The following is a 26,759-nucleotide window of genomic DNA, read 5'->3' on the forward strand; positions in this document are numbered from 1 at the left end:
ATTGTGCTACGATCCAAAAAATAATAACAATGAATTACAATTAAATATAATTATATAGAAATAACAAATTAGTAACAGTAATTTATTGTTATGATTATTTTTCGGATGATTGTAATATTAAATTGTAATGATTCGTCGATTACAACGCGAAAGATTTATTTCATTTGGGTCCCACAACTTTCTACCGATTGCTTGCCATGAAATGTTCCCCGCGAGGTAAAGTAGTTGAATAAGGAAAAGATGAAGAGGAAAGGGTGTGCTAGGACTGCTAGAGTCGAATTCCTTTCGGAACATCTCCAGCGGACTGAGCGAGTCTGTCTAGCGAGCCTTCTGGGCGTGTAGAGTCTGAGCAAGGGGCTTAGCGATATGCTCTGGGTCGAGATGACGTCAGCGGCTCGCATGGTTGATTGGCTGCTTGGAGAGTTGTGACTCGTTCCGAAGCTTCAAATGTATAACAGCCAAAGATGTTATGGAAATAATCTCCCTCTAGACGTGAACGAAACTCATATTGTGCTAGGGTTGGCATCGCTGCCCTTCTTCAAAACAACTTCCTCCTTTTCATCGTCCGAGGGACAGGGGGCTGGAGATCCTTCCAGGAAATTTGTCGTGTGCGCCTGTCTCATTTAGCCCAGTGTTGCCACATGAAGGGACAGAAATTTTAGCCAAAAGGGAAAATGGTATTTCGATTAAAAATACCACAATTTCAAAGAAATTTTAAGACATCCTACTACATTATTACAATTAATGTTAAGTTCCACTTTCATATTCACATTTTCAATTTTCTGTTCATTTTTCTGCTCCCTTGAATATAGCCTGTATCTATTTATATTTCTGTTAAGTACATCGCTTTTCTGCACCTTCGGATAATAGTAACGATGAAGATTAATGATTAAATGGATTCCTTACCAGGATCCAAACCTGGGACATCTGATCAGGAAGCAATGAAAGTGACATATATGTGAAAAATGTAACATTTTTTATTCACACGGACATTTACCAACGGAAATACTACTACTACTGCTTCCACCACTACCACTAAAAAAAATAATTACAGCTACTGCTACTATCACTAATAATTAGAGACCGGATGTTTAGACACTAGAAACATATAAAATAGGCAGGCAAATAAGCACTTATAATTTTCAAAATAGGCAGTAAAATAGGCATTAAAATACAAATAGGCAATAAAAAGGCAATTAAATTTAACTCAAAATAATGAAGATAGACATACAAAAAGAAATAGCTGTTTAAAAAATATAGAAACATACCTGTACATTCTTTATAGTTGCTTAAAATAAACCAGGAGCTCATCATTAGAGACAGCAGTCCAATATTATACTTAATAGATCACTGCAAACGTCAGCCCAAAATTTTCCATTGTATAATGGCTACACACAATAGTCTGACAAAAGAAATTGTTGGCTACTTCCAACCAGTACGCAAATTATTTAAATATACACTTTATCACTGCACACAGGGATATTCCAGTTAAAAAAATTTACACTATATATATTCCACACAGCAGTTCAAACTAAGAATCTGTTTAAATGCATTTCAAGTTTGTACTGTACAGTTTGGCAGTCTCTGAATAAGAAGCACTAATTGTAGTTGCACATCACAACAAGGTATTTCTTCAGGTGATCAACCGACAAGTTATGTCTTCGATCGGACAACACATTTTTTAGAATTGAAAAAGATCTTTCAACCTCCACAGATGTTACCGGAGCATACTTAAAGTACGCGAGAACATGTGGATCTAACTCAGTTTGTATATTTTCACCTTTCAGAACTTGTTGAATTGCCCTTAATTTGTCCAAGTCCTTATTAGCTGCAATAACTCGCTAACTGTTATTTTTAAATTTCTTGGAAGCATCGGAAACTAATCCTGGGAACAGGAAATTGTATGCACAGAGTTCAGTCATGTCCCAATTTTAAAGAAAATGCCTAAAATAGGCAATATCTGGCATTTATAAAATAATATAGGCAATATCGTATGAAATAGGCAAAATAGGCAAAATTAAATTGCCTTTAAATGAAGCTAATCCCTCCCCCCTGGCCTTCGCAACATTCATTTTCATCATATCTCTAACAGGAAAGAATAGGCATTTTGCCTAACATCCGGTCTCTACTAATAATACTTATTATTATATGAAATTGTGTCCTCATATTGTGGCAACACTGATTTAGCTCTGTTGTTTCTTGGTGCACACGATATCCAGGTAGGGGTCGCAGTCGATGTTATCGGTGTGTGTGTGCAAACACGCTTACACACACAAAAACTAAACGCATCATATCGATTGATGCACTAAAGTGTGTTTTATGGCTTCAAAGAATCAGATTCACATTTGATGCATTTTTGTATGTCGTGAAAAGTGCATCATTTGGTTCAAGTGAGGATTCCTTTCAGTCGAGATGCACTTCAATGCATAAGTTCCTTGATGCACCTTGCTTTTTGGATGATGCACTTAAACGGTTAAAGGCTGGTATGCCAGAGCCAGTCCCTGCCATAAAGTCCCTTGCATTTTTTTAAATTTGATTTGTATATGGACACATCACCATTTTATTCCAAGTCTCCAGGTTTAATGGTAAAGATTACGTCACAATATATAGGACTAAAAGTAGTTGTATTCCTCACCACTTTGACCGCCATATTTGGTTGATGCAGACATTGAAGGATGTCTAAGTAGCTGTCTTTCAATTTTACTTTTGACACTTTTAGAATTTTGAATACAACCGTTGTAGTGACAAGAAGAGTTTAGGATAAACTTCAAAAGCAGCCATTTTTTAAATGATGATGCACTTAAACGTTTGGTATGTGCTACAGAGTTTATGTAACTCAGACGAAACGTTTAAGTGCACCATCAAAAAAAGATGCATTGAAGGGCATCTCGACTGAAATAAATCCACACTTGAATCTAATGGTGTTTCTTTCACGACATACAAAAATTGAAGAAGCCACAAAACACACTTTAGTGCATCAATCGATATGATGCATTTCGTTCTCTACGCCGGTGGTAGAAGTTGCCATTGAAAATTTGCTATTAAAATCCACTAATCGCCTTTGAGTTAGGCAACACACATAACGCCTTGCAGGGAAGAGAATATTTCAGGGTGTAGGTTTGTTGTTTTTCTTGCTAGTGACTGTACATCTAAAATGTCTTTTATTGAAGCAGGGACATGTAATAAGTATTGTCATTAATAGACAAACAAATATGAGTGAATGAGGAGAAGGGATGATATTGGTGTTAATAATTTATATTCGTCATTAGTATACTTTGCTCCCACCCATGTCATGGCCCCCAAGTCTCTCTGAGTTACACAGCTTCTCCCACCTCCCGAAGAACGGTCCCCATCTTGGAGTTGACAATTTTAGGGATTAGTTTCGTGTTTGTGAATATTTGTTAACTATAGTATCCATCACCTGCAGACACGCACACAAGATGGATTGATAGATATATTTTCATACACTTGATCATATCTAACTCTCAAACACTTGGTTTCGTTCTGTAAGCATATATTTAGTTTTCTGTTTGCTAGCTTCCAAACCTATCTCTTTAGTTGCTTTTAAATACATTTTATTATTCTTAATTTTATTTACATCATCCCCCAGTAAGTCTACATCATCTGCATATGCTAACAGCTGAGTCACACCATTTAATTTTAGTCCTTCGTTAGTTTCTTTTACCTTCCTAACAGCATATTCTAAGGCAAAATGAAAGAGCAATGGAGATAATGCATCTTCTTGCTTTAACCTATCATGAATTAGAAATTTGTCAGACATATTAATACCCACACGAATTTTACTTTCTGTTTCAATGGTGCATATTTTTATCATACTAACAAGCTTCTTAGATATTCCAATTCGACTAATATATTGATTATACACTTGATCATACAAGTACAAATTGCACTATGATGCGGGATAGGTAAATTACATTGTCTAATTTTGAATACAAAGGAATTAACACATACTTATATCTATTAAAATAGTAAAACAAAAAAATAGAATTATGTAAAAACAATACTTCTTAATGAAAGTTACAAAGTAATGTAATGCTAAAAAAAGGAAAAATAAGGTTTTTGAAGGTAATGTCCATTAATGGGAAATGTGATGCAAGTAATTTTTTGTACCATAAAACAAATGTTTCATTACCAAGGTCCTTACTTTCATTTTAAATTTTGTTGGATTGTGATTCTTGAATTCCTCTGGCAACTTTTTATAATAGTTTTACACCTTCAAATCCTACACCACTTGTATATTTTGGATGTGCGAATAATTGGAGTGAGTTATGCATACGAGTGCTGTACTTGTGCATAGGCTATCCACATTTTTTAGAACATTTCAGAATTTCTATGAATAAAGCACAATGTTTCCAGGATGTACACTCATGGAAGAGGTAATATTTGAAAATCGCTGCAAATTTATTTTGTTGAGCTTGAGATAAAAACTTCCTGCATTTTGGGTGAACTTCCCCAGAAAGAGATACCATATACCGTGCAGGTTGAATTTGTCCAAGATATACTGTCCTTAGATCATTTAAAAATAAAACATTTCTCAAAATTCTCATCATGTAGCAGAGCCTGCTTAACTTTTGAGTTACATTAGTAATATGCATGTCCCAAGACAAGTTTGTATCTATTCTAAAAAGTTGCATTGCAATCTGGACTTATTCTTCTATAGCCAAGTGTTCAATTGTCCAGTTGTTGAAACTGAGTTATTTTGAAGTTGCTTATATTTCAAGCTTTTTTACTATGGCATTTGTATCATCAGCAAAAAAGTATTTTTTGAGACTCTGATAAAGTTTCTGGTAGATCATTTTGTAAACTAAAAATAAAACTGGCCCTAGAATTGAACTTTGTGATACACCTGTTTCGAGGATGGATATATCCGATTTAATTCTGTTTATATCCACGTACTGACACCTGTCATTTGAATAAGAAGTGAATCGGTTTTTTTCTAAACCCCTGATTCCATAGTGGTCCAGTAAAATGTCTTGCTGTACTAAATTTAAATTAAATACTTTAGTAAAATCTAAAAATAATCCCTACACATTTTGTCCGTCGATTTTAGTATGTTGTTTGTAAATTCAAAAATAGCTTCCGATATTGATTTGTTCTTTTGGTATCAAAATGTGTATTTTTCTAAAAAAGATTCTAATCTATTGAGCATAATATTCTCTATTACTTTAGAGAAAACCGATAAAAGAGAATTTGGCCTATAATTTGAGAGTTCTACTATGCTGCCTTTCTTGAATAATGGTCTCACCTTTGCTGTTCTGTACTCACTAGCAAAAATACCTGTTTCCAGACACCTGTTGCAAATACTGGGTGAGTCTGTTAAAGAGGCCCCGTGGAAAATGTGCTCCTTGCATGTAGGCAACCCTGGTACACCGAAGAGAAGAGCGGGGTAGAGAGCAGTCCAGGATATCGGTACCAAGCAGTTTAGACAACTTGACATAAACGTAAATTATTGAAACATATCTTCTGTAAATACAGTACTGTGTGACAACCACCTACGTAGAGGAGGTGCTGGAAACGTCCTTCGTTGACCTCGAGGCACGTGTGCAGACGATACCACATGTTCTGTAAAACAGGGGCGAGGACATCCTGCCGGATGGCCTGGATAGCTGTGATAATGTTGTTCTGTAGTTCTTCGAATGTGTGAGGGTTGTTGCTATACACCTGTCCCTTTAGAGCTCCCCACAAGAAGAAATCTCAGGGTGATAAATCTGGAGAACGAGGTGGCCAAGGTTGGTTCGTGCCACGGCTGATGACGCGATCAGGCGGGAACACTGATTCAATGCGCGTGATCGTTGCACATGCTGTATGCGCCGTGGCTCCACCCTGCTGAAAGTAAGCGTTTCTTCGCTCATCCTCAGTCAGTTGTTCAACGAACACGTTGAATATGTTACTGATGCATCGAGCTGAGTTCACAGTCTCATGGAAGAACACGGGGATGATGCGACACACCAGACACCGAGTTTCTGGGCGTGCAGTGGGACCTCCATGAACACGTGTGGATTGTCACCTGCTCAGTGTCGCGTGTTCTGAGAGTTTATGTAGCCTGACAAATGGAACCATGCTTCATCGGAAATGAACAAGTAACCATCCTGCAGCACCCCCGGAACAATATTGGACAGAAACCACTCACAAAACTGCGTGTCCACATCCCGCACCTGATGCATCACGGTAACTTTGAATGCGTGCAAGTTCAAGTCCTGCTTCAGGATCCGCATAGCGGTTGACTGGGTAACCTGCAACTGTTGTGCCGAACGCCGAGATGATTTACGTGGACTGCGTATCATTAGCTGCGCTGCGTCGCCCACCTTTGCCTCATTGCGGACAGTCTTTGCACGCACTTTTGTCCTATTCAGCACGGACCCGGTTTCCCGCCATTTTGCAATCAGTTTTTGCATTACTGATTTGGTTGGGGCCTTCGCTGGAACTCCATTCACAACGAAACTCCGTCGGAAACAAATCTGCACACTGTTTACAAGAACCGAGGCGTGCATACGTCTCGACAACAAAGATACGCTGCTGCACCGTTAACACCATGCTGACCCATAGAACCACACTCACAACTTTCCTCGCCGCTCAACTGCACGCTGCCTGCCTCAAGGTCACTACTGGACACTTTCTTTTCAATCCCCCTCTATGTCATGTTGTCGAAACTGCGTGGCACCGATATCCTGGACTGTCCTCTACCCCGCTCTTCTCTTCGGTGTACCAGGGTTGCCTACATGCAAGGAGCACATTTTTCACGGGCCCTCTTTTAACAATCTCTACCACAGTACTTACTATGGGTTGTAAAATACTACTCGCACACTTTTTAAGTAGATAACTTGAACATTCACCTGGCCCTGAAGAATACTTATTTTCTAGATTTGTAATTACTTTCTTAAGTTCTCCTTCAGTTACTAGGGCGAGAAACATCGTGTTTGTGTTTGTGTTCTGGGGAGTGTTTCAATATGTGTATATATGTGTGGCCTCCCCGATGGCGCAGTGGTAGCGCCGTCGCCTTGTAATGAAGGAGTCCCGGGTTCGATACCCGGTGGAGGCACAAGTAGTTCTGATCCCACTTTGAACTGTAAGTCCAGTCCCAATTAGCCTTACTGTGCATAAAGTGGACTCAAAACAACAAAACAATATATATATATATATATATATATATATATATATATATATATATATATATATATATATATATATGAGAACAAATCAAGATATTCACGTTCTGTTTTGATAAAAAGATAACCATGTGAATAACAATGCAGAGCGTAATCCCACTTCAGAATAAAGCTACACACTTTAGAGGTCTAATAGTTGTCACTAAAATACCAAATATCAATCACCAACATAGGCGGATCTAGAATATTTTACTGGGAGGGGCATATATTACCCTGTAAGCATAGAAGGAGCACTGGAAATGAAATATGCAGGCTATCCAACACATTAAAAAAAATACATATGTACATAAAATATTCCAGTCAAGACAATTACCAAAGTTTGTTTTGGGTTCAATTTATAGCCAGGTAAAGTAATCTGAACTAGAACTTCAAAGTGGAATTCGAACCACTGAATAATGTACCTCCAGCAGGAAACGAACTCAGAACCTCTTGATTGTAAGATCTAGTTTTTAGAATATCTTTGTGAAATAGTAGTACCTGGACGTTATTTGATTTAACATAGGCGTAACTTGGCGGGGGCAAGGGAGCACTTATACCCAAATTTTAAGGTCACTAAATTTGAAAATTAAGTATAATTTTCTTAACCTGTAGCAACGTATTGAAGAGTATATTTTACGATTGCACAATGTAAGTTACTTAGAAAAATATTTCTGAACTCCCAAAGTATTAAGTTTGATTCTGCACCCGAAAGTTAAGTCCCAAGTTTGATTCTGCCTCCGAAAGTTGTCACAATTTTGATTCTGCCCCCGAAAGTTAAGTCACAAGTTTGATTCTGCCCCAGAAAGTTCAGTCACAAGTTTGATTCTGCCCCTGAAAGTTAAGTCCCAAGTTTGATTCTGCATTCGAAGGTTGTTACAAGTTTGATTCTGCCCCCGAAAGTTTAGTCATAAGTTTGATTCTGCCCCTGAAAGTTAAGTTACAAGTTTGATTCTGCCCCTGAAAGTTAAGTCACAAGTTTGATTCTGCCCCCGAAAGTTGTCACAAGTTTTATTCTGCTCCTGAAAGTTAAGTCCAAAGTTTGATTCTGCCTCCGAAAGTTAAGTCACAAGTTTGATTCTGCCTCCGAAAGTTAAGTCACAAGTTTGATTCTGCCCCTGAAAGTTAAGTCACAAGTTTGATTCTCCCCCGAAAGTTAAGTCACAAGTTTGATTCTGCCCCCGAAAGTTAAATCCCAAGTTTGATTCTGCCTCCGAAAGTTGTCACAAGTTTGATTCTGCCCCCGAAAGTTAAGTCACAAGTTTGATTCTGCCCCTGAAAGTTAAGTCACAAGTTTGATTCTGCCCCCGAAAGTTTAGTCACAAGTTTAATTCTGCCCCCGAAAGTTAAGTCACAAGTTTGATTCTGCTCCCGAAAATTTAGTCCCAAGTTTGATTTTGCTCCCGAAAGTTAAGTTCCAAGTTTGATTCTGCCCCAGAAAGTTCAGTCACAAGTTTAATTCTGCCCCTGAAAGTTAAGTCACAAGTTTGATTCTGCCCCTGAAAGTTAAGTCCCAAGTTCGATTCTGCCGCTGAAAGTTCAGTCCCAAGTTTGAATCTGCCCCTGAAAGTTCAGTCCCAAGTTTGATTCTGCCCCCGAAAGTTAAGTTCCAAGTTTGATTCTCCCCCTCCCAAATTAAGTCCCAAGTTCGATTTTCCCCTCCTAAGTTAGGTCCAAGTTACGCCCATGTGTATTAATAATTAATTAAAGAAAGGGGCAAGCTTGAGAATGTATTTCCTCAGGCGAAAGTATCACAAACATGGAAATTATTTTATCTACAATGCTCTTCCTTTGTGGCCATCAAGGCCCCGATTCTGTATTTCCCGGGTCCACTTATTTAAGTCTGTAATAGTTTCAATTCATGTATTTGTTGTAAACTTTGTTTTATTATTTTACTACATGGATAACGATTCTTCGAACATTCCTTGTTCGTTGTAATATAATGATATTAATACATTTCATAATACTTAACCATCTCTTTGTTAGGGGAACGTGTCCCCGTGCCCTTCCCGCTAAATCCCCCTGTGCTCACCAACATGACACAGATCATAGGTTTCTATACAACTCTTAGATGCTCAAAATATGATACTACTTACTGTGACACAATGGTGCCCCAAATGTGCGTTGGTTTCAAGTTAGAATCACACTTGATACAAGCAGCAAATACTGGACCGCCACCTTATCCAGTGTATTTGTGTGTGTGCAACTGTATTTCACCTATGCACTAGTAAAATATTCAGACAAATAAGTAAATAACATTAAGATAAGTTATTTTGATTTCTTTGAAATGATTGTGTCTGCTCAATCGACGCATTCTTATTAAAACACATGGAACAGCAGCTGATATAAGTACCCCTTAATGCATTTCCATGGGTATGTTTATGCATCAAAAGTGCATCATCAGCAGTTTATGAATTTTACTGTGTTACTGGTGAGTCAACATATTTGTGTAAGTTGACACATTTTGTTTTCTCTGCATGTAGGTGCAATCAATATGCAAGTTTAGCTTCTGAGGTTTATTTCAAGTTTGTTTCTTATTATTTCAAGCACTTTTTTTTAGATACAACACTGTCTTCGTTTTACATGAATAAGTCAATAATATGAAAACAACAAAAAAATATTTCGTGAATAAGTCAATAATATGAAAACAACAACAAATTCAACATGAGCATCGATAACAACAACATACGGGCAAACAGCAACTTAATACAAAATTGTGATGCCATATCACATCCATAACTAAATGGCAGAACTGAAACTTTTAGTTCGTACTGCGCATGACGTAATCCTGGTACATATCTTGAAGTGAGTTTCTTGATGTGTTTTCAAATGCTGATTGTTAGGATGTTTACGAGTTCAGTTGCGACATTTTTCATATTTGCACTGTACAAGACTGTCACAAAGATTTCAATATCAAATCCTTACCCAGCCAATGTAATCTCACAATGAAGCACTGAAATTAACGTCTAGCTATAATTGATTGATTGAATTAAAATTGTTGGGTGCATCGGCACATACGGAAAAATGTCCCCTTATCTAAACTTCTCACTTAAAAAGTTTAAATCAAGGGGTGTAAGAAGCCCCTGAGAAGAGTTAAAAGTGTGAGGTTGTAAAGAGGCCTGCACAAGACAAACAAAACACATTAAAAAGTAAAAAGAAACTAAAAACTTCCTCACAGACAGTGGAAGAGACCAGCTCTTCGGAATAAACTAAAAGCATTTGTTAAAACGCTGTCGTCATCTCCCAACAGGGATGACAAACAGTTGGCAAGACGAAATCAAAGTCGGCACATTCAAGAAGAATTTGCTGAACATTTAAAATGACATCACAGATAAGACACATAGGAGGGTCCGGTCCTGGCAGCAAGTGACCATGGGTAAGACGGCTGTGTCTAATACGTAGTCGAGTTAGAAAGAACTTCTAAAAAGTTCTCAAATATAACGTTGTTGCTGTTTCCTCAGCAAGTCAATTTCTCAGCTCCCTTGTTGATTATTTCCTTCCATATTCACCTTTCCACTTGGTTCGCTAATTATCCACACAATTCTATCATCCCCAATATTTTACTCCATCTTTCTGGAATGTCGTTCCTGCCAGTGCTTCCATATTATTCCACTGGTATTAATACTTGTACACGTTTCCTGAAAGCAAAATAAGAGAATACATGTAGTTTGTTAAACTATTGATATTGTAATAGATCTCTCTTCTTAACATGCATTGAATATGAAGGAGACGCATTGTATTGTAACAAAATGGATATAATACAGAGGTTTCCTCAGTTCATTTTAGTGCGAGGAAATTTCGAATGTCGTAGGTTACAAGACTAAACAGATTTGCACAAAACTACTTTTGCAGTGCATTTTACGCTAAAAATTATAATATTACTCTTCTTCAGAGAATAAAGAACCTATAAGTGACTATCTTAATTCGTTAAATGTCCCCACCATCAAACATTGGCCATGTAACACCTTGATCCAGATGGTCAAATGTATAGTTTGAAGTGGCCGTTAAGTGGCGCCGCCATCCTGCAAAAGTGAAACTAACTGAGCCAATAAGTTATCCAGGAAGGTCACATGCTCGACCTATGGTGAATATCATAAAGTTCACATTTAAATGCACTTTCTTTTTGAGGCTGGTAAAATAATTATGTTCGTGAATATTACATTGAGTGAATTGTCAAATATAGTGTCATCCAGCAGCTATGGATTATATTGAGACAACAGAAATTGAAAAAATCGAGACAAAACCGAGACTTTAGTTTCCAAAACTCTTTCTCGTTCAAGCCTTTGGTAAGTTGGAGAGAATATCTAAGCCAAATTAACTTTACTACGCGATTTCTAAGACATTGCAAGCATATATCTACCCGATTATTAACAGATACGTAGTTTGTCCATTAGCGACAATTGTGAGCTTTGGCTGCGTAGTTGACTGGAGTCAACATATTTGTGCCAATAGACCCAGGTTGTCTTCTGTGTGTACAGTGGGATCCATAAGTATTACCGTGCAAATTGTCCCATCACCATGTTCGTGCACTTTATTTGACCCCATAAGAGCTTCAAGATTTAAAAGAAAACTCAAAACAAGCTGTAGACAACTTCTGCACCAGTATACATAAAAATCCATTGCTTTAAAACACACGGGATGTACGAGAAATAGTAATGAAAATAGTCATGGACAATTTGCACGGTAATACTCATGGATCCCACTGTACAAAATATTATTAAGAACTCTTTGAATATAGAGGCGCAACTACGAATTTTTGTCGGGGGGTAAGTGCTAGGATAAACGTACCAATAATAATAATAATATAATTACAATAATGACAAAAATAATAACAATAATGACATTACTACTACTACTGCTACTACTAGTGGTAGTAGCAATAGTAGTAGTATCAAAGACGTTATTATCCTCATAAATTACGCAAAAAAAGGGTATAAGTCTGTACTAAAGCATTTGTTTGGGATAAACGATTTGAAATATTTTTCAACACGTTCAATTTCACATTAGCTAATAGGAAAACAAACAGAGAAATTTTATTTTTGAATGGCAGATAGTGAATGATAAATGCATTCCGAAAATAATTATTTTTGTACATATAACATGTAGCTATAACTTTCATGTACAAGTTATGTTTTACACATATGCAACATGGAGCGACATAAAATAAAAAAAATACATATTCAACATGCGAACATTAAATTGTGTACAGTGGGATCCATGAGTATTACCGTACAAATTGTCCATGACTATTTTCATTAATTTTTCTCTTACATCGTAAATGTTTTTAAGCGATGGATTTTTATGTATGCTGGTGCACAAGTTGTAAACAGCTTGTTATGAGTTTTCTTTTAATTCTTGAAGCTCTTACTGGGTCAGATAAAGTGCATGAACATGGTGGTGGACAATTTGCACGGTGATACTCATGGATCCCACTGTACGTATTAAAAGTTTATTCAATACATATACATATTATTTGAATACATTACAGAAAATTTTTAGGTCCAATTTTTGCAACTGAGAAAAATATTGATTTAATATGGCGCAAATAATTTTACGGGATTCCATTGGCATTTTGTCTTTTACAACTTTTTAAATTTATATCATTTACTATAAAATTTGAAATCTAGGGGGGCGATTGCTCCTCTGTGCAGGTGCCCTTGGCCGTTAACGTTTTCTCCCTTGCACCCCTAGAATTGACTTCCGTCGAAGGTTGGGGGGGATGGGCAATGCCCCCTGCCCCCTATGGGTGCGCCACTGTTTGAACATGATTATATTTACACCTTCCACATTCACAGGATAAAATTGTTTGTTTGTTGCAATTCGTATTCAAGTTCTGCAACAGTAAGGATGATGGTTTTCCACCCTACTCGTGTTACATGTTGATAATATTCACTCATAACTTTTCCCTTTGTGAAAATTCATCGTCTCACCCTAACTCCAATATTGAACTCCGGAAAAATGTTCCAGGATCTACATTTGAGGGTAAATAATTCTGCTTGAAACTCGGGAAATTCTTCTTTTGAAAGAACAACGACCAGGGCTGTATCCAGATTTTTTCCATTTTGGGGGTGTATGGGTAAATTTCGAGCCAAAATTACCATAAATTGACCTTTGTGAAAACATTTAGGGGGGTATTCAGGAAATGTTGAGAGGATGTGTGGGGATAAATCGCTGACAACGACATCTCCAATTTATATAACGTTCCTGTGACCAGTGACTAATACAATTTGTTCATAAATTTAGTATTGCTAATCAAATTATTAACCAGACAAAAACTGCGATTGGTAACTTTTAGTTTGTCAGTTTATCTCCGTTTAGTGAATATTTGAAACCAAGGAAGTCCACGAACAAATAATAATTAAAACATTTTTGTTATTGGTTATTATAATTGGGATTAATGTATTTAAAATAAATCATTTCAATACCTTTTCTATTCAAGAAAATAAAATTTATCATATGCCAATTGCGACATAAGAAACAAGGAACTGAAATTTTTACGATTAATCTAATTATTATTATTGTAACAAATAATTTGTTCGATAGTTATTTATTTGATTCAGTCAGAAACACCAGATGACAATATTTAAAAATGTCTGTTGCTCAAATTGCATAGAGCAAAGACTAATGACTATAATTTAGTTTTTTAAACATTAGTGTTCTATTAGAATTATTTAGACTGTGTGAAATACCTACAACCTGTTAGATATAAAAATTAACTTCAAATTTCTATAATTGCATCTCGAATTAAAAATAACAGATGCAGAACTTATTTGGAACTATTTTAAAATGCTGGAAACAGTTATGTGAATCATAATTCTCATTAGGCAATATACAGTAATTTCGACAAAGTAAGACTGTTTTACTTTAAATAAAACAATGATCTTGCAATTTGAGCTATTATTTTTCTAAATATTATATACATTAGCACTTACGACTAGTTCGTGTGTTCTTTGTGTAAAATATACAACTGGTTTTTAATATCAAACTTTATTTTAACTACATATTGCCAATTTTAATTATATATAACTCCTATTTGTATAATAATTCTAACATTTTTACTTTCAGATAATTTTTAAGTGAGATAACTGCTATGACTTTACATTTTTGTGTTATAATATTACAATTCCATTCAGCAAATCATGAATAGAGCTTATATGAACATTTTTTTATCCATACTATATACAAATCCGTTCTTTAGTGTGGTAGTGGATGACAGTAATTCTAGGTATTATCAAGTGCCAGAAGGGAATTTTTAACATAACTTCCTTTCTAAGCTTACACACACAAAAGAAAATGCATCAATATTATGTTTCTAACTTCAAATGCATCAACTGATACATCTGTAATTGTTGGTTTCTTGGTTCGTCGTCGAACAAAGCTTCTGTTCGGATGTATTTTTAATGCAGCAAGGGAAAATAATTATCAGGATGAATGATTTTTTTGTGTTTGAATTTAAAATGTGATGAATTTTAATGCATTGATGCATTGCATCATGATTTCAAATTAGTTGTTTTACTTTTCGTGCCCTTCTTATTTGTTTGTTTTTGCTGATAAATTAAATTGTTGAAAAAGAAAAGCTCTCTGGAACAAGAAGTTGAAATAACTAACATTTAATACCTTATGCAGTATATTAATATTTATAGGCAAAATTCCGAAAAAGTAAACATCAGGATGGAGTGGGTAATATTTTAAGAAATTCAAAATAATTTATTTTTCTTTGGAAGAATTTTAATTTGTTTGACGAAAGTTTGTAATCTGTTCCATTGGTTATTATAACCTTAAGATTTCAGTTTTCGTTGCTAGGTGATGTGAATTATTGATTTTGATGGCTGATGTAAGTTAATTTAAAATTAGTGATTGAGTTAGTGTATAAACAATAAGATTCCGTGGTTTTGTACAATTATTATACCCAGAAAGTTTTTAAATTTTAATAGAGATCAGGTCACATACGTTTAAATCACCATTTATGTAAAATTAATTTAGTTAATTCACCTATGTACAAGTGCAGTCTAGACCAGGATAATGCTCATCATGTTATATTTCAATGTCCACTTTATACCACTCAAAGGGAGATGGTATTCAAGAATGTAATAAAAAAGGAATACCTTTCCCAACTTCTTTATCCTCTTTAATATCGTTACCAGATATAACAATTGTATTTATTATCAATTTTAGATTTTGCATGATATTGATGTAGATATATGAAAACTGTATATATTCAAAATTTGTAATTTGATGTAACAGTATCATGTTACATGCATGACTTACTTTTTAGGACACTTGGTGTAGAGCTGGTATAACAGCTAAACCAATAAAGTATGAATGAATGAATGAGTTAGTGTACTCGAACAATATTTTCAAGATCAATAATACACATTTGATCTCGAACAAGCGGAAGTTTTATGGAATCCTGACTGTGCAAGATTAACATATTGTTTATAAAAAAAGTTCTTAAGCGCTTTCCGCGTCTGAGGTGGCCTCATTGTAGGTTGGAATGTGTTGTGTTCTTGGAAAACGAGAAATAGTATAAGTTATTTAGTGATAAACTTCGGGAACGTAACAATATTTCCTCAGAATGCATTCAAATCGCATGAAAACCTTACCTGATGCATTTGCTTGAACAGGAAACTCAAGTGACATGTTTCCATGACATCCACTGATTGATTTGTGTAAACTATGATACCAGTTCGCGCCAGGGCAGACTGATATAAACCTGTAACTGCCCTGTGTCGTCTGTACTTGCACTACTGGTTAGGTTAGGTTTTGTCACGGACTGGTCCACTGCTTCGCTTCATCAAGCATTTCAGGGGAAAACTAGTTTCGCCTCTTCAACGACCAAACAAAACTAGCTTCAATCATTAATCATCTCTTAATTGCCTCTCTATCATCGTCACTATTATCCTAATTACAAATTAAAGGCGCAGAGGGGCTTGTCTTGTGATCTTGTACATCCGAACCATACTTGAGAATCGAACCCAGAACCTCTTGTTTGCAGTAGCAGCTACGTACACAGAATTGGCACAAATAACACTCCAGTAACACATCAAAGTGCATGAACTGCTAATGACTAGGGCTAGGTTTTTTATGGCCTAAAAATCACCAAAATATGGAAAATAAAATATGATCTTATGACCTAAAATTTTACAAAATGTGACATATTTTCACATACGTACTATTTTTAGTTCATGGGTCCTGAGTTGCAATGCACAATGAAGAATTTCTCTAAATTTTCAAATAAAAATTAAAAAGCTTATGCTACAGTCAAAAAAAACTCTCGAGTAAACATGGGAGTAAGAGAGTGACTGCATATTTCTTGAAGATGCAAAAAATATGCTGAATATGACCGAAAATCCAAGAAAATATGCTATCACGCAAAAATGGCCAAATATGCCAAAATATGCCCTTAAAAAGTACCTTAACTTAATTAGTTTCTTCATAATATGAATTTCTATATGCTCGGGGAACACATAACTCTTACCAATAAAAATATGCTAAGTCATTAAAATCCCAGCCCTACTAATGACGCACTTAAGGTGCATCAAAATGAATTAAGTGTAGTTTATTCAGTTGTTGTTGTGTGATGAACTAAAAGTGCATTAGTTGAAACGATCGGGCACAATAATTTCAAAGGAATATTAACTAACGTGTCAATTGATGCACAAAAATGCATCAACTTTGATTTGATGCATTTCGAGTTGTGTGCACAATGCTTACTGGCAACAAAAAAAAAGTGGATTCAGTAAGTCAAAGTCAGTAAGTAAGATTGTGCTTAATATGTTTGTATCACAATTACAAAAAAAGTTCTATGATCATTTAAGATTTGAAATATACTTCCGTCAATTCGGGAATCCCTCGGAATAAATTAGTAAATGAATATAAAAAATAGCATTTATTATCGAATGAATCACAATAATAGGATGTAGTACCTTTAGATCATATACAGTCGCCGTAAATTGTATAAATACAGTAATATAGGTTGATATGGTCACCAACAATCGCGATTTTTAATATTAAAACAATTTGCACAACACAAATTTCATTTGTATAATTAATATAATAAAAAGTTAGAACTGATCTTTTTGTGAAGAGATATCTGCAGAAATGTTTATTAGCAATACGTAAGAGAATAGTATAATTATTATTATAGAAACCCGATAGGGATGTTCACACAGGTGCTGGTTATACAGTTAATTACGTGTCTTGTCGAGGTGATGTGTGTTATTGGCATCCGAAATTTAAAATTTAGTAATGCGTTGTGATTTTTTTAAAAAATATATATTTTCGTGAATTATTTTAGTTGCGCAGATATTTCATCCTAACCACCTGTATAAACATTATATATGCAATTACAGTAGTATTTTATAAATTCTGGTTGTTAACGAAAAATTAGCCAAAAGTGGCACAAAAAGCGAAGTAAAATAAAGCAAAATCAATTCATTTATTAAAAAAATATCCATTCTATATCAAGATATCAACAATGAAAATAAGAAATAACGTATGGAAATGCACACAAACACGCACACAGTTGAAGACTACAGGGGAAAAGGGAAGCAAGTCAGTAAATGGTCGAAAATGAGTTAACAGCAGATTCATGTAGCTTGAATGATGTAGTTTATGTGGACTCAATGCCAGAGCAATAGGGATGTTAGTCACTGAGAAATGTAATCTTGAAGATTTCGCCTACAGAGGAAGAAGGAGGTAAGCCATCTGTCATGTTACCAAAGTAACATCACCGTCTGATCATGCACCGGGAACACTACAATGCAGCACGGATTTCCACAATCGTGCGCGGGAAGAAAATAAAACAGAAGCCTTGCACCTCATCTGGAATCTAACGAATTTCTACACCCTGCTAGAGCTTATGAGGGACTTCTACAAATATCACACGAAAAGTTCAAAGATCTTCAGGAATTGAAAGTGTTCTGCACAAGAGACACCTCAGGTTTACTACACAAACCTGCCACATGGACCTAAGGGGCAGAAACAGTAAGGAGAGCACTGCCTAAACCTGAAGAATTGAATTTGCACCACTTCATAATGCTGTAAACTGTTACTTTAAGAAGGTTTTTGTCATAACTTGTGTACTCTTCTTGAATCAATTTCTTTCATATTTCATTTTCATGCAAATAAATATACGCTTGATTCATAATACATGTAATGAAGAACATACATCAATAAGAATAAAGATTATTTGGTTTCAAACTTTAAATTTGCTATTCTGTACAATTATGATAAACTTACTTGCCTCCTCTTTCACCTGTAGTCTTCAGTTATTATTAGCTCTTAAGCTGCTTGTTGCACGGAATTCTGAAAGGGTGTTCAGATAGATGGTAGCCTGGAGTATTTTTTAATGAATTCTGTAAGGTTAATTGTAGTTCTTTGTTCTGACAGCCTTGGTAGTATAAAGAAAGAAAAGTTGTAATATTTGGTGTTAGTACGTGGAATCCGGATACAAAAAAGTTGCAAGGGTTTACTAGTGAACGATTGATGATTTCTGAAAAGAAATCTCAAATTTGACGGCGATGAGAAAGTTCGTGTACCTGAAGACTTGGTAGTATTTCACGTTTGGAAAGGTTTGTAAGATCAGGCCATCTGTGCTCAACTATTGTCATGTATAAATTCTAATTTGTCTGTTCATATTGCTTTCACAAGCTATAGACATTTTGCAATTGATGTTTGCCCATCAAGCTAATTGTAACTAAACGAAGAGAATTTCAATTCTCTTCGAATTGAAGATCATTACACATAAATTCGTGTAAATTGTTGTATGAATTTAGTGTACATTAATTTATGTTCAATTAATATGTTGGTTTTCTAGTTGCTGTTAAAAATAGCTTAACGTCAATTTTTGTGTTATACATGGAATGGTTGAGTATGAAATCTGCATATATTTCTGAAATAACATTTTTCAATATTTTTAGGTACATTTTAATAGCCGCTTATCATATCATGTCTGTCATCTTTACATAAATACATAAGGTCAGGGTTGCTACTCACCGGGAATTATGCGTGAAATATTGGCTCCGGGAATTATACGTGAATTCTGCGTGAATTTTTCTCCGTACACGTGAAAAATTGCAACTTTAATTAATCCAAACCCCATTGAATTTATACATGCTTAATAATGCCCTGAGGCGAGTTTTTCACAGATTAGCTGTTATTTTCCTCGAGGAAGAAGAAGAAAGCTGATTGGAAAATAAAACCGAATTCTCTCAATTCGTTTTCTTTGTTATAGTGTCCTTTACAGAATAATCTATCTGACAGGCGGAAAATTATTGCAGGACAATAAATATTGAAGCTATTTAGGTAAATTTGAGTTTGAAATTCATATAGAAGTAACAATTTTCGTAGATTAATATATCCCGTAACATTTGTGACGTGTTTTGTTTGTGTATTTTGAGTCCCAGTATGTGAAATGTCAAAAACCTCCGTAGGCTATATATCGTTTAATTGAATTGAATTTGGATACATTGGAATCGCACGGCCCTTTTTTCATTGTTAATGCATGTGTGTCTGTGTGTGGGTGATGAGAGGTGGTAATACATAAGGTTGAAATAGAGAATTCTTGAATTTTTGGAAAGTTCTATTTGAAAACCGGGAATTATACTTGAATGTTATCATGACCGTAAGAGTGGCCACCCTGAAGGTGATTTATGGACAATTTACACATACAATTTTTATGTGTAATGAAAAATATTTAATGTCCGGTTTCGAAAGCCAGATAGCAGCGGCGATGGGACACAATGCGATGACCTCGCGTTAACCAATGAGAAACCGCTTGCCATGTGCTTTCTTCAAAGGGATTAGTTTACGATCTGTTGATTCTATTACATAATAAATAATAACATAGGAATACGTTAATACACGCATAATAATTGGCGCTTTTGGTTCATCAATTGACACAGTTGAATGTGTAGTACTTTTTTTAAAAATGATCGTGTATCATCTTTTCGATTGATGCATTTTTAGTGCATGCAACTCAGAAAAGTACCCATTCATGCATCCTTTCTGTGAAAGCGCATCATTAGCAGTTTAAGTATTTGATTTTACTGCTGAAAAACAGCGTACATGCTAATACAGCAGTTTGTGATGATAAATGACATACACAATATTACAATTAAATAAAAATAATTAAAATGTGTACTACATGATAGTGAGACCAATTTCGTTAAAATAAAGAAAAATACAAATTTAAAAAGTACAATGTAATCATATAGCTATGTTAAAAAACACATTAAAAGTAAAATTGGACATGTTATTATCGTAATAATAGGTTACTAGGCTCCAGAGGATTATGACCGTATTGGTATATAAGAAAATTAAAATGTCTATTATGTCTAAAATAAGAAATGACAGAAATTGCAGAGCAGTTGTTTCGGAATACATAATGACGTGTCCTTAGTGTAAGTTTAGATAATAAATATGGTACATCAAGTTTTACTTTAATTAATTTGGAAATAACTGGAGTTCACATATTAGTGTCAATTGACATATTTTCGGTTCTGTGCGGCGTTTTATCACATGCTTTGCGATTAAGACTGTATTAGAACGAGATTTTTATTAATATTCTTATTTACAGAATCTCCTTTCTTCAATAGTCGGTATTGCTGGGACAATGTAGAGGTGAGTACATTTTGCAAGATATTGATATTTGTGGCACTAATGCCGGAGGATTGTTTACGTTTGGGAATATCTCACGATAGTCAACTGTTTCCGTTATTAAAATTTAAAAACAAAACTAACCAGGTACTTCTTGAAGGCCATCAATTATTGGAACCTGGGGTGGGGTAGTAAACGTTTTATGATATTTAAAAATGCTTTTCATTTTTGCGGTAAGGAGCTAAAGATTCGCAACGAAACATTTATAAACATTATATCATTATCATAGTTGTTTCATGTTTGTGTTCACTAAATTGTTTGGAAATATTCTGATATTTGAAACAGCAAGAAAATTAAATTTAATAACGGGTTGAATGACCAACGAAGATTGTATTTGAAAATAAAACTAAGTTGGACTTGGTGGAAATAGATTGTAAGACACTGGCCTGTTAAAATGGCACTTACTTTATGTACCGAAGGATTTTTTTTGTTTGTTGGAATCGTTTGTTTATATTTGCTTATTAAATGTCGCTTTTCTATATTTTTGGGCACGTCGCGAAGTTAACCACAATCAAACGTCTACACGTAGAACCAAAACGTGTCAATGAACACACATAATTTGACTCCAATAACATATCAACGTGCATAAACTGAAAATGATGCACTTTTTGGTGTCAAAGTACACGCAGAAATGCATAAGAGTTTGGCAGTGAACATCATGTGGAAAAAATATCCTTTTATACATTTCTATGTGTATTGTGACACTAAAAAGTGCATCATTTGCAGTTTATGCACGTTAATGTGTTATTGGAGTCAAAATATGTGTCAATTGGTACGTTTTGAGTTCTGTGTGAGTGCTCTGACCGGCTAGAGAGTGTCACCCAGCGTACTCTGCTTGTACGATTTATATATCCGTTTGTGCCATGGTACAGCACGTAATAATTATATATAATTAGGTTATTATTGTGGGAACGCGCAATACCTTTATCCTGTAATTAGGATGTTTTACGTCGCATTTTCCTGCTGCTGGTGTGATTGCAGCGATGAGAAATACGGAACTCGTGTCCGTGTCCACAGCGACTTGTGTTATTCAATAGGGTCACTGAGATAAAATTGTCTCTGCTTGCTTGTACAGCGCGAAGAGACTGTGTTGCCATGTAACAGTGCACGCCCTAAAATTCCAGTAATATATACCCCTTTCTGGTAGACAACCCACACAGCAGGAAAACATGTGTCTGTATCCAGTACGTACGTGAGCTTTATGTTAGAACTCAAAGTGTAATAACAAATGTAGGTTTATGATTTTAGCATTTTTCGCAGACCTCAAAATGAGTCAACTGACGCAAATATGTTGACTCTGTAACACATTCAAAGTGTATAATGTGCTAATGATCCCCTATTGATGCATCAATTCACAAGGCCATTTCAAAGAAACCAACATTAGACGTTCATATGTGTCAATTGATGAACCAAAAAATGGATCAACTTTGATGTAACTCAGGTTTTGTGTGTTGCATCCTGTTCTCGGATCCAAACTGCGTAAAGCAATATGATGTTGGTGTTGCTGAAATTTCTACCGACAGTGCTTGTATTTAACAAGAGAATAAGAAGAATCTTCCCGTGTATTTTGTTTTTAGGGAAGTAAAATGGAAGCAAAACTAAAGAAATGTAATCACTGTTATTCAAGAGCACTGACATATTTTTTTCCTGCACTAAATAAGAAACACTCTTACTTAATATTTCTACAACTTTTACAGCAAATATGATTTTAAATTGCTGTACAATATCCTGCCATCTATTGGCACAATTCTTAAGCACATTATCACACCAGAGTGGAGCAATACAAATTGAATTAACATTGATGAACAGTAGACAGTTTGTGCGTTAAGAATTGAGGTGTTAAACCCAGAAAAATAAATACGTGGAAGAAAACTGTTAAAACTCGATTTAGTTTGAAACGTGAATAACTAAAAATAATGTTACAAACATGCAAAGGTTCCGTGTTCGAGTCCAACTCCTTCATCGATTTCCCTAATAGTCATTCGACCTCATGGTCGCCATTAACCAAAACAGATAGAAAATTAGAAAGATACAAATGCGTATAAAATAATTGTACACAATTTACAATAATGTTGGCTGTCGCAGCGAAATAGTTATTTTAAAAGAAAGTTGCATTATTTTCGGGACAGGTGGATCTAGTGACTAGTATTACGATTTATATAATACATCGATTACAAGTTTGAAATAAATGCATTTGAAATGCATCTAATTTTCGTTGACTTTAGCTTTCCGTGAGAGCTGACGTTGCGTTAGGTGGAAGCGAAGCAGAAATCATAGCAGTTTTAAAAATTGCTACCACATTCAGTTTTTATTGGTTTTTTGTAAAGTATAAATTTTCTTCGGGTGTTTATGGCATGCGTAACATTGATGAAACTTGACAGGTGACGGAATTGAGACGTCAGACCTTCTTTTGTCAAGGCACAACTTTTTTGTATGTTTCGGACCACCTGTTCCAAGCGTTTAAACCAGCGGCAAGTCTCACAAGGCATTATACTGCCTTTTAACGTTGACTTTTATAGACCAGTAATTCGGATTTTATTATCGCTAGATTCACTTAACTGATTTCTGCGTTGGGTACAGCCCCCCTTCCCCCATCCGAGACCGCTCTTAGCACAGAACGACCCAACATGCAGTAAAATGATAGTAAAAGTCATCGTTTACATATCGGTGTTACGTCACCTCCAATCCATCAGATGCCCTGGCGAAATCGTGTGGCTTTTTTTGTATTTCGTGAACGTTTATTTATTTTAACGCATCCTCACTTCTCCTTACCGCTCCCTCTCTTTTATAATTCACGCTTTTCGTCGAGGGTACTTACGGTGAAATAGAAGGTACTTCGCCGCACACTTCAAACGTCTTCAAATTCACCCTTTTATAGCCTTGTGATGGTCCCGTCGCTACCGAGAGCAGTTTTCCATTACGTAGTTCGGAGCGTCACCGCTAGCCGGCGCTGGATGCAACGTTTTGGCCATCTCCGCGCGGCAAACGCGAGTGGGTTTGTTGTCGCCCGACGCGTGGTTGCGCCGGGGACTATTTCCTCGCGCGGACGGGCATCCGTGACTCAGGACCTGCCGGTAGTGATATGGCGTGACGAATCCGATTCTGATTGGCTGCCGAGGTCCTTCCGGGTTGGCCTTGAGTGTTTACCGAATCCCTCCTGCCCGGGCACAAATTTAATCCTGCACGTTGCTGAGTTACTAGTGACTTTTAAAAAATAGATATTGAAAATCTGATGGCTGAGGAGTGACTCGAGGAATACGCGAGACCGGGGACGGACCTCAGTGTGCTTGTTGTTACGACAGTGCGTTGTTGTCTCTTGATACGTCAGTGCCGTAAAGAGAGAAGTTTTTGTTAACACTTTTTGAGGAGGCAATTATCATCATAGCCTGTTTTTTTCGTATCATCGCGGGTAACAACTTTTGTGGTCTCTGCGATAAAGTGATCTTTTTTTCGCCCCGGGCATAGACGGATTCCAAAACGAATTTGGATCCGGCAGCCTTTGACATGAACTCGTACTTCGAGCAAGGTGGGTTCTACGGGAGCCAAGGGTCCGGGGAACAGCCGTACAGGTTCCCACTGGGTTTGGGTGTTGGTATGTCCCCCTATGCCCAGCACCAACCCCGGCCGCCACAGGACTCCCCATATGATGCTTCCGTAGCGGCGGCGGCGGCCTCGTGCAAGTTATACTCGTCACCTGTCTCCGACGCACAGTCTGCCTACAAGGTTGACTGTTCTGCCGTCGCCGCGGCAAAAGCCGAACAAAACGGGTATGGTGCATCGGCAAAGGACGTAAGTGTTGCTGCCTGGCAGGGCACTGGTGTACCCGTGCGGCCCGCGGCCTGCACCCCAGATGCCGTCTCTCGTTATGGATCCGTGTCGGACTCCGGATCGAGTCCCGCCCGCACCCTCAGCGGCTCCTGGAACACATGCTCTCTAAACAGCACCACCGCCCAACCATCCACCCAAATACAGCAACCGACGAACCACACGTTCTACCCTTGGATGGCCATAGCAGGTTAGTCTTGTTTACTTTACTTGTGTTTGTGTTGTCAAGTTTTGTAACGAAGTTTCAACACTAAAGTTCCTTGTTGTAGCATTACAAGTGTCAAAACAGTTCGAAGATTCCAACACGCGCGTCACTACAAAAATTCTATCCCCGTCTTTCTTTTACGACTAGAAAGTTCACGGAAAACGTGCCACACCCCCCTTTTGCAGCACACTTTCATCAACCTCCCTTAGTAACCCACGTGGTCTGTGCCACGAGAAAGGTACAAGGGCAAAAAAAAAGGGGACTCTGTTTGTTTTTGGTCGGAACCTGTCCTGTTGGCAAATAATGAAGGCATAAAACTTAACACAATCGCTCGAATCGCCGTGTAGAATTGGCCACGAGGACATAAAAAGATCCACACGCGCGCGTAAAACGAACGCGCACACACACACTTGCACGTATGCTTTTACGAGCTTCTCAATGTGCCATTCAGCAAGACCAGAAATGCAGTCTTGTTGCATAACGGGCTAAGCAGAGGGGGGAGAAAAAAGAGATAAAGATAGTTCGTTTTCTCTTCTTCTTTTCGGAATCAAAAAGGTGGGGGGAAGAGAAACCCGCTACGCAGCAGCTGAGTCCTGGCTTTTAGGGCTAAACTCGTGCTGTTATTGGGTCCCTCGCTATTAACTCCCTTTTACTACCAAAAGTCATAACCCCACGGCTTCTAAGCTGAACCTATCCTTTCAGACACCGAGTGATGGTGAAACAGTGTGGAATATTTTTGTGTTCGTTGTGCATTTAGCCCATGTCAGCTGGTCCTGCTTCGTCAAAGAATAATAAATGAATCCTTGAATATTGTAAGTAAACTCAATCCATTCTAATACATCTTAGAATCACTAATAAACCTTGTTTTCACACAGACTCAACACCTAAATATCTAGCGTGTACAATCTATCAAGTAGAACAAGCTCTGTCAAGTGTAAAAACGATAAAAAATCGATAATATATTGAAACCAGTACACAAATAATCCCCGCGCAAGTGTGTCTTTCAACATGTCAGATTAGAACAAAACCTTTTCATGTTTATTGTAAAACGTGTACACTTTTACAAACAGTGTAATATGATGTTGGCATGTCTGAGCTAAAACATATTGTGTGACCCAGATTCAGTTCTTTGACACTAAGCAGTGAAAACACAAATAGTATTTGCTCAACTTTTCTTTAGTTAAGCTTAGCATGCTTGTTAAAATTCTAAAATTATACATTCCACGTGTACACGAATTCAATATACAAACGATGGTTACAAGCCTGAAATTGTTATAAATTCCCCTTGTACATAAATGCAACTTATGAACTCAAATTTTACGTTCGTAATTATTTCTTCATGTGTAAGAGCGTGCACAGAAATGATGTAAGGCACAAGAACACGTTTTGTGCCTGTGGAAATTAATTTAATTTCTTATGGACCTGACAGTATTTTAGAGGTTTATGTTCATACTTGAACGCTTTTAAAACAAAGTTATATACATTTCTTTTTGTTCCACTCTAGTTACATTATGTTTTGTTACATATTTGACAGTATGAACAGGAATAAGAAAACAACATTTTTTACACATTTTGCAACAAAATGTTACATTTTTATAAAATATAATCACATGAATATTCGAAAAACTTATAATAATGTCAATATTTCGTTGTATTCACATAACTGTGGCAGTACAAATTATTTGTTATGTAATATTGGTGGTAATTTATACTGGAATGTCTGGGTTCTTCAGAGTGAGATTCGATCCAAGGTCTTTTTACACACAATCGATAAGTCTCAACTTAGAATGAAACCACTGCACACTACACAAACCGAAAGTTTCCAAATTTCTTGCAAAACTTTGGTAGGAGTTATGTGCGGAAAATATTGTACCCGTCGCAAAGTGGTCCTGACTATAGGAGCCTTC

At 36.4% G+C, this 26,759-nt stretch overlaps 1 protein-coding gene across 2 annotated transcripts in view; it reads left to right on the plus strand.

Annotated features, from left to right (window-relative positions):
* The first annotated feature begins 24,085 nt into the window (after positions 1-24,085).
* The window catches only part of LOC145978259 (homeotic protein ultrabithorax-like), a 487,109-nt gene continuing 484,435 nt past the window's right edge, over positions 24,086-26,759 (plus strand). For both annotated transcript variants that reach the window (XM_083110758.1, XM_083110759.1), the window contains exon 1: positions 24,086-24,837. In XM_083110758.1, coding sequence (XP_082966884.1) covers positions 24,327-24,837 — 511 coding nt within the window. In that variant the 5' untranslated portion in view covers positions 24,086-24,326. The remainder of the gene's footprint in view (positions 24,838-26,759) is intronic.

Source organism: Lepisma saccharinum, chromosome 24 (assembly GCF_977018435.1).
Source record: "Lepisma saccharinum chromosome 24, izLepSacc3.1, whole genome shotgun sequence".
In the NCBI taxonomy this organism is placed as follows: Eukaryota; Metazoa; Arthropoda; class Insecta; order Zygentoma; family Lepismatidae; genus Lepisma; species Lepisma saccharinum.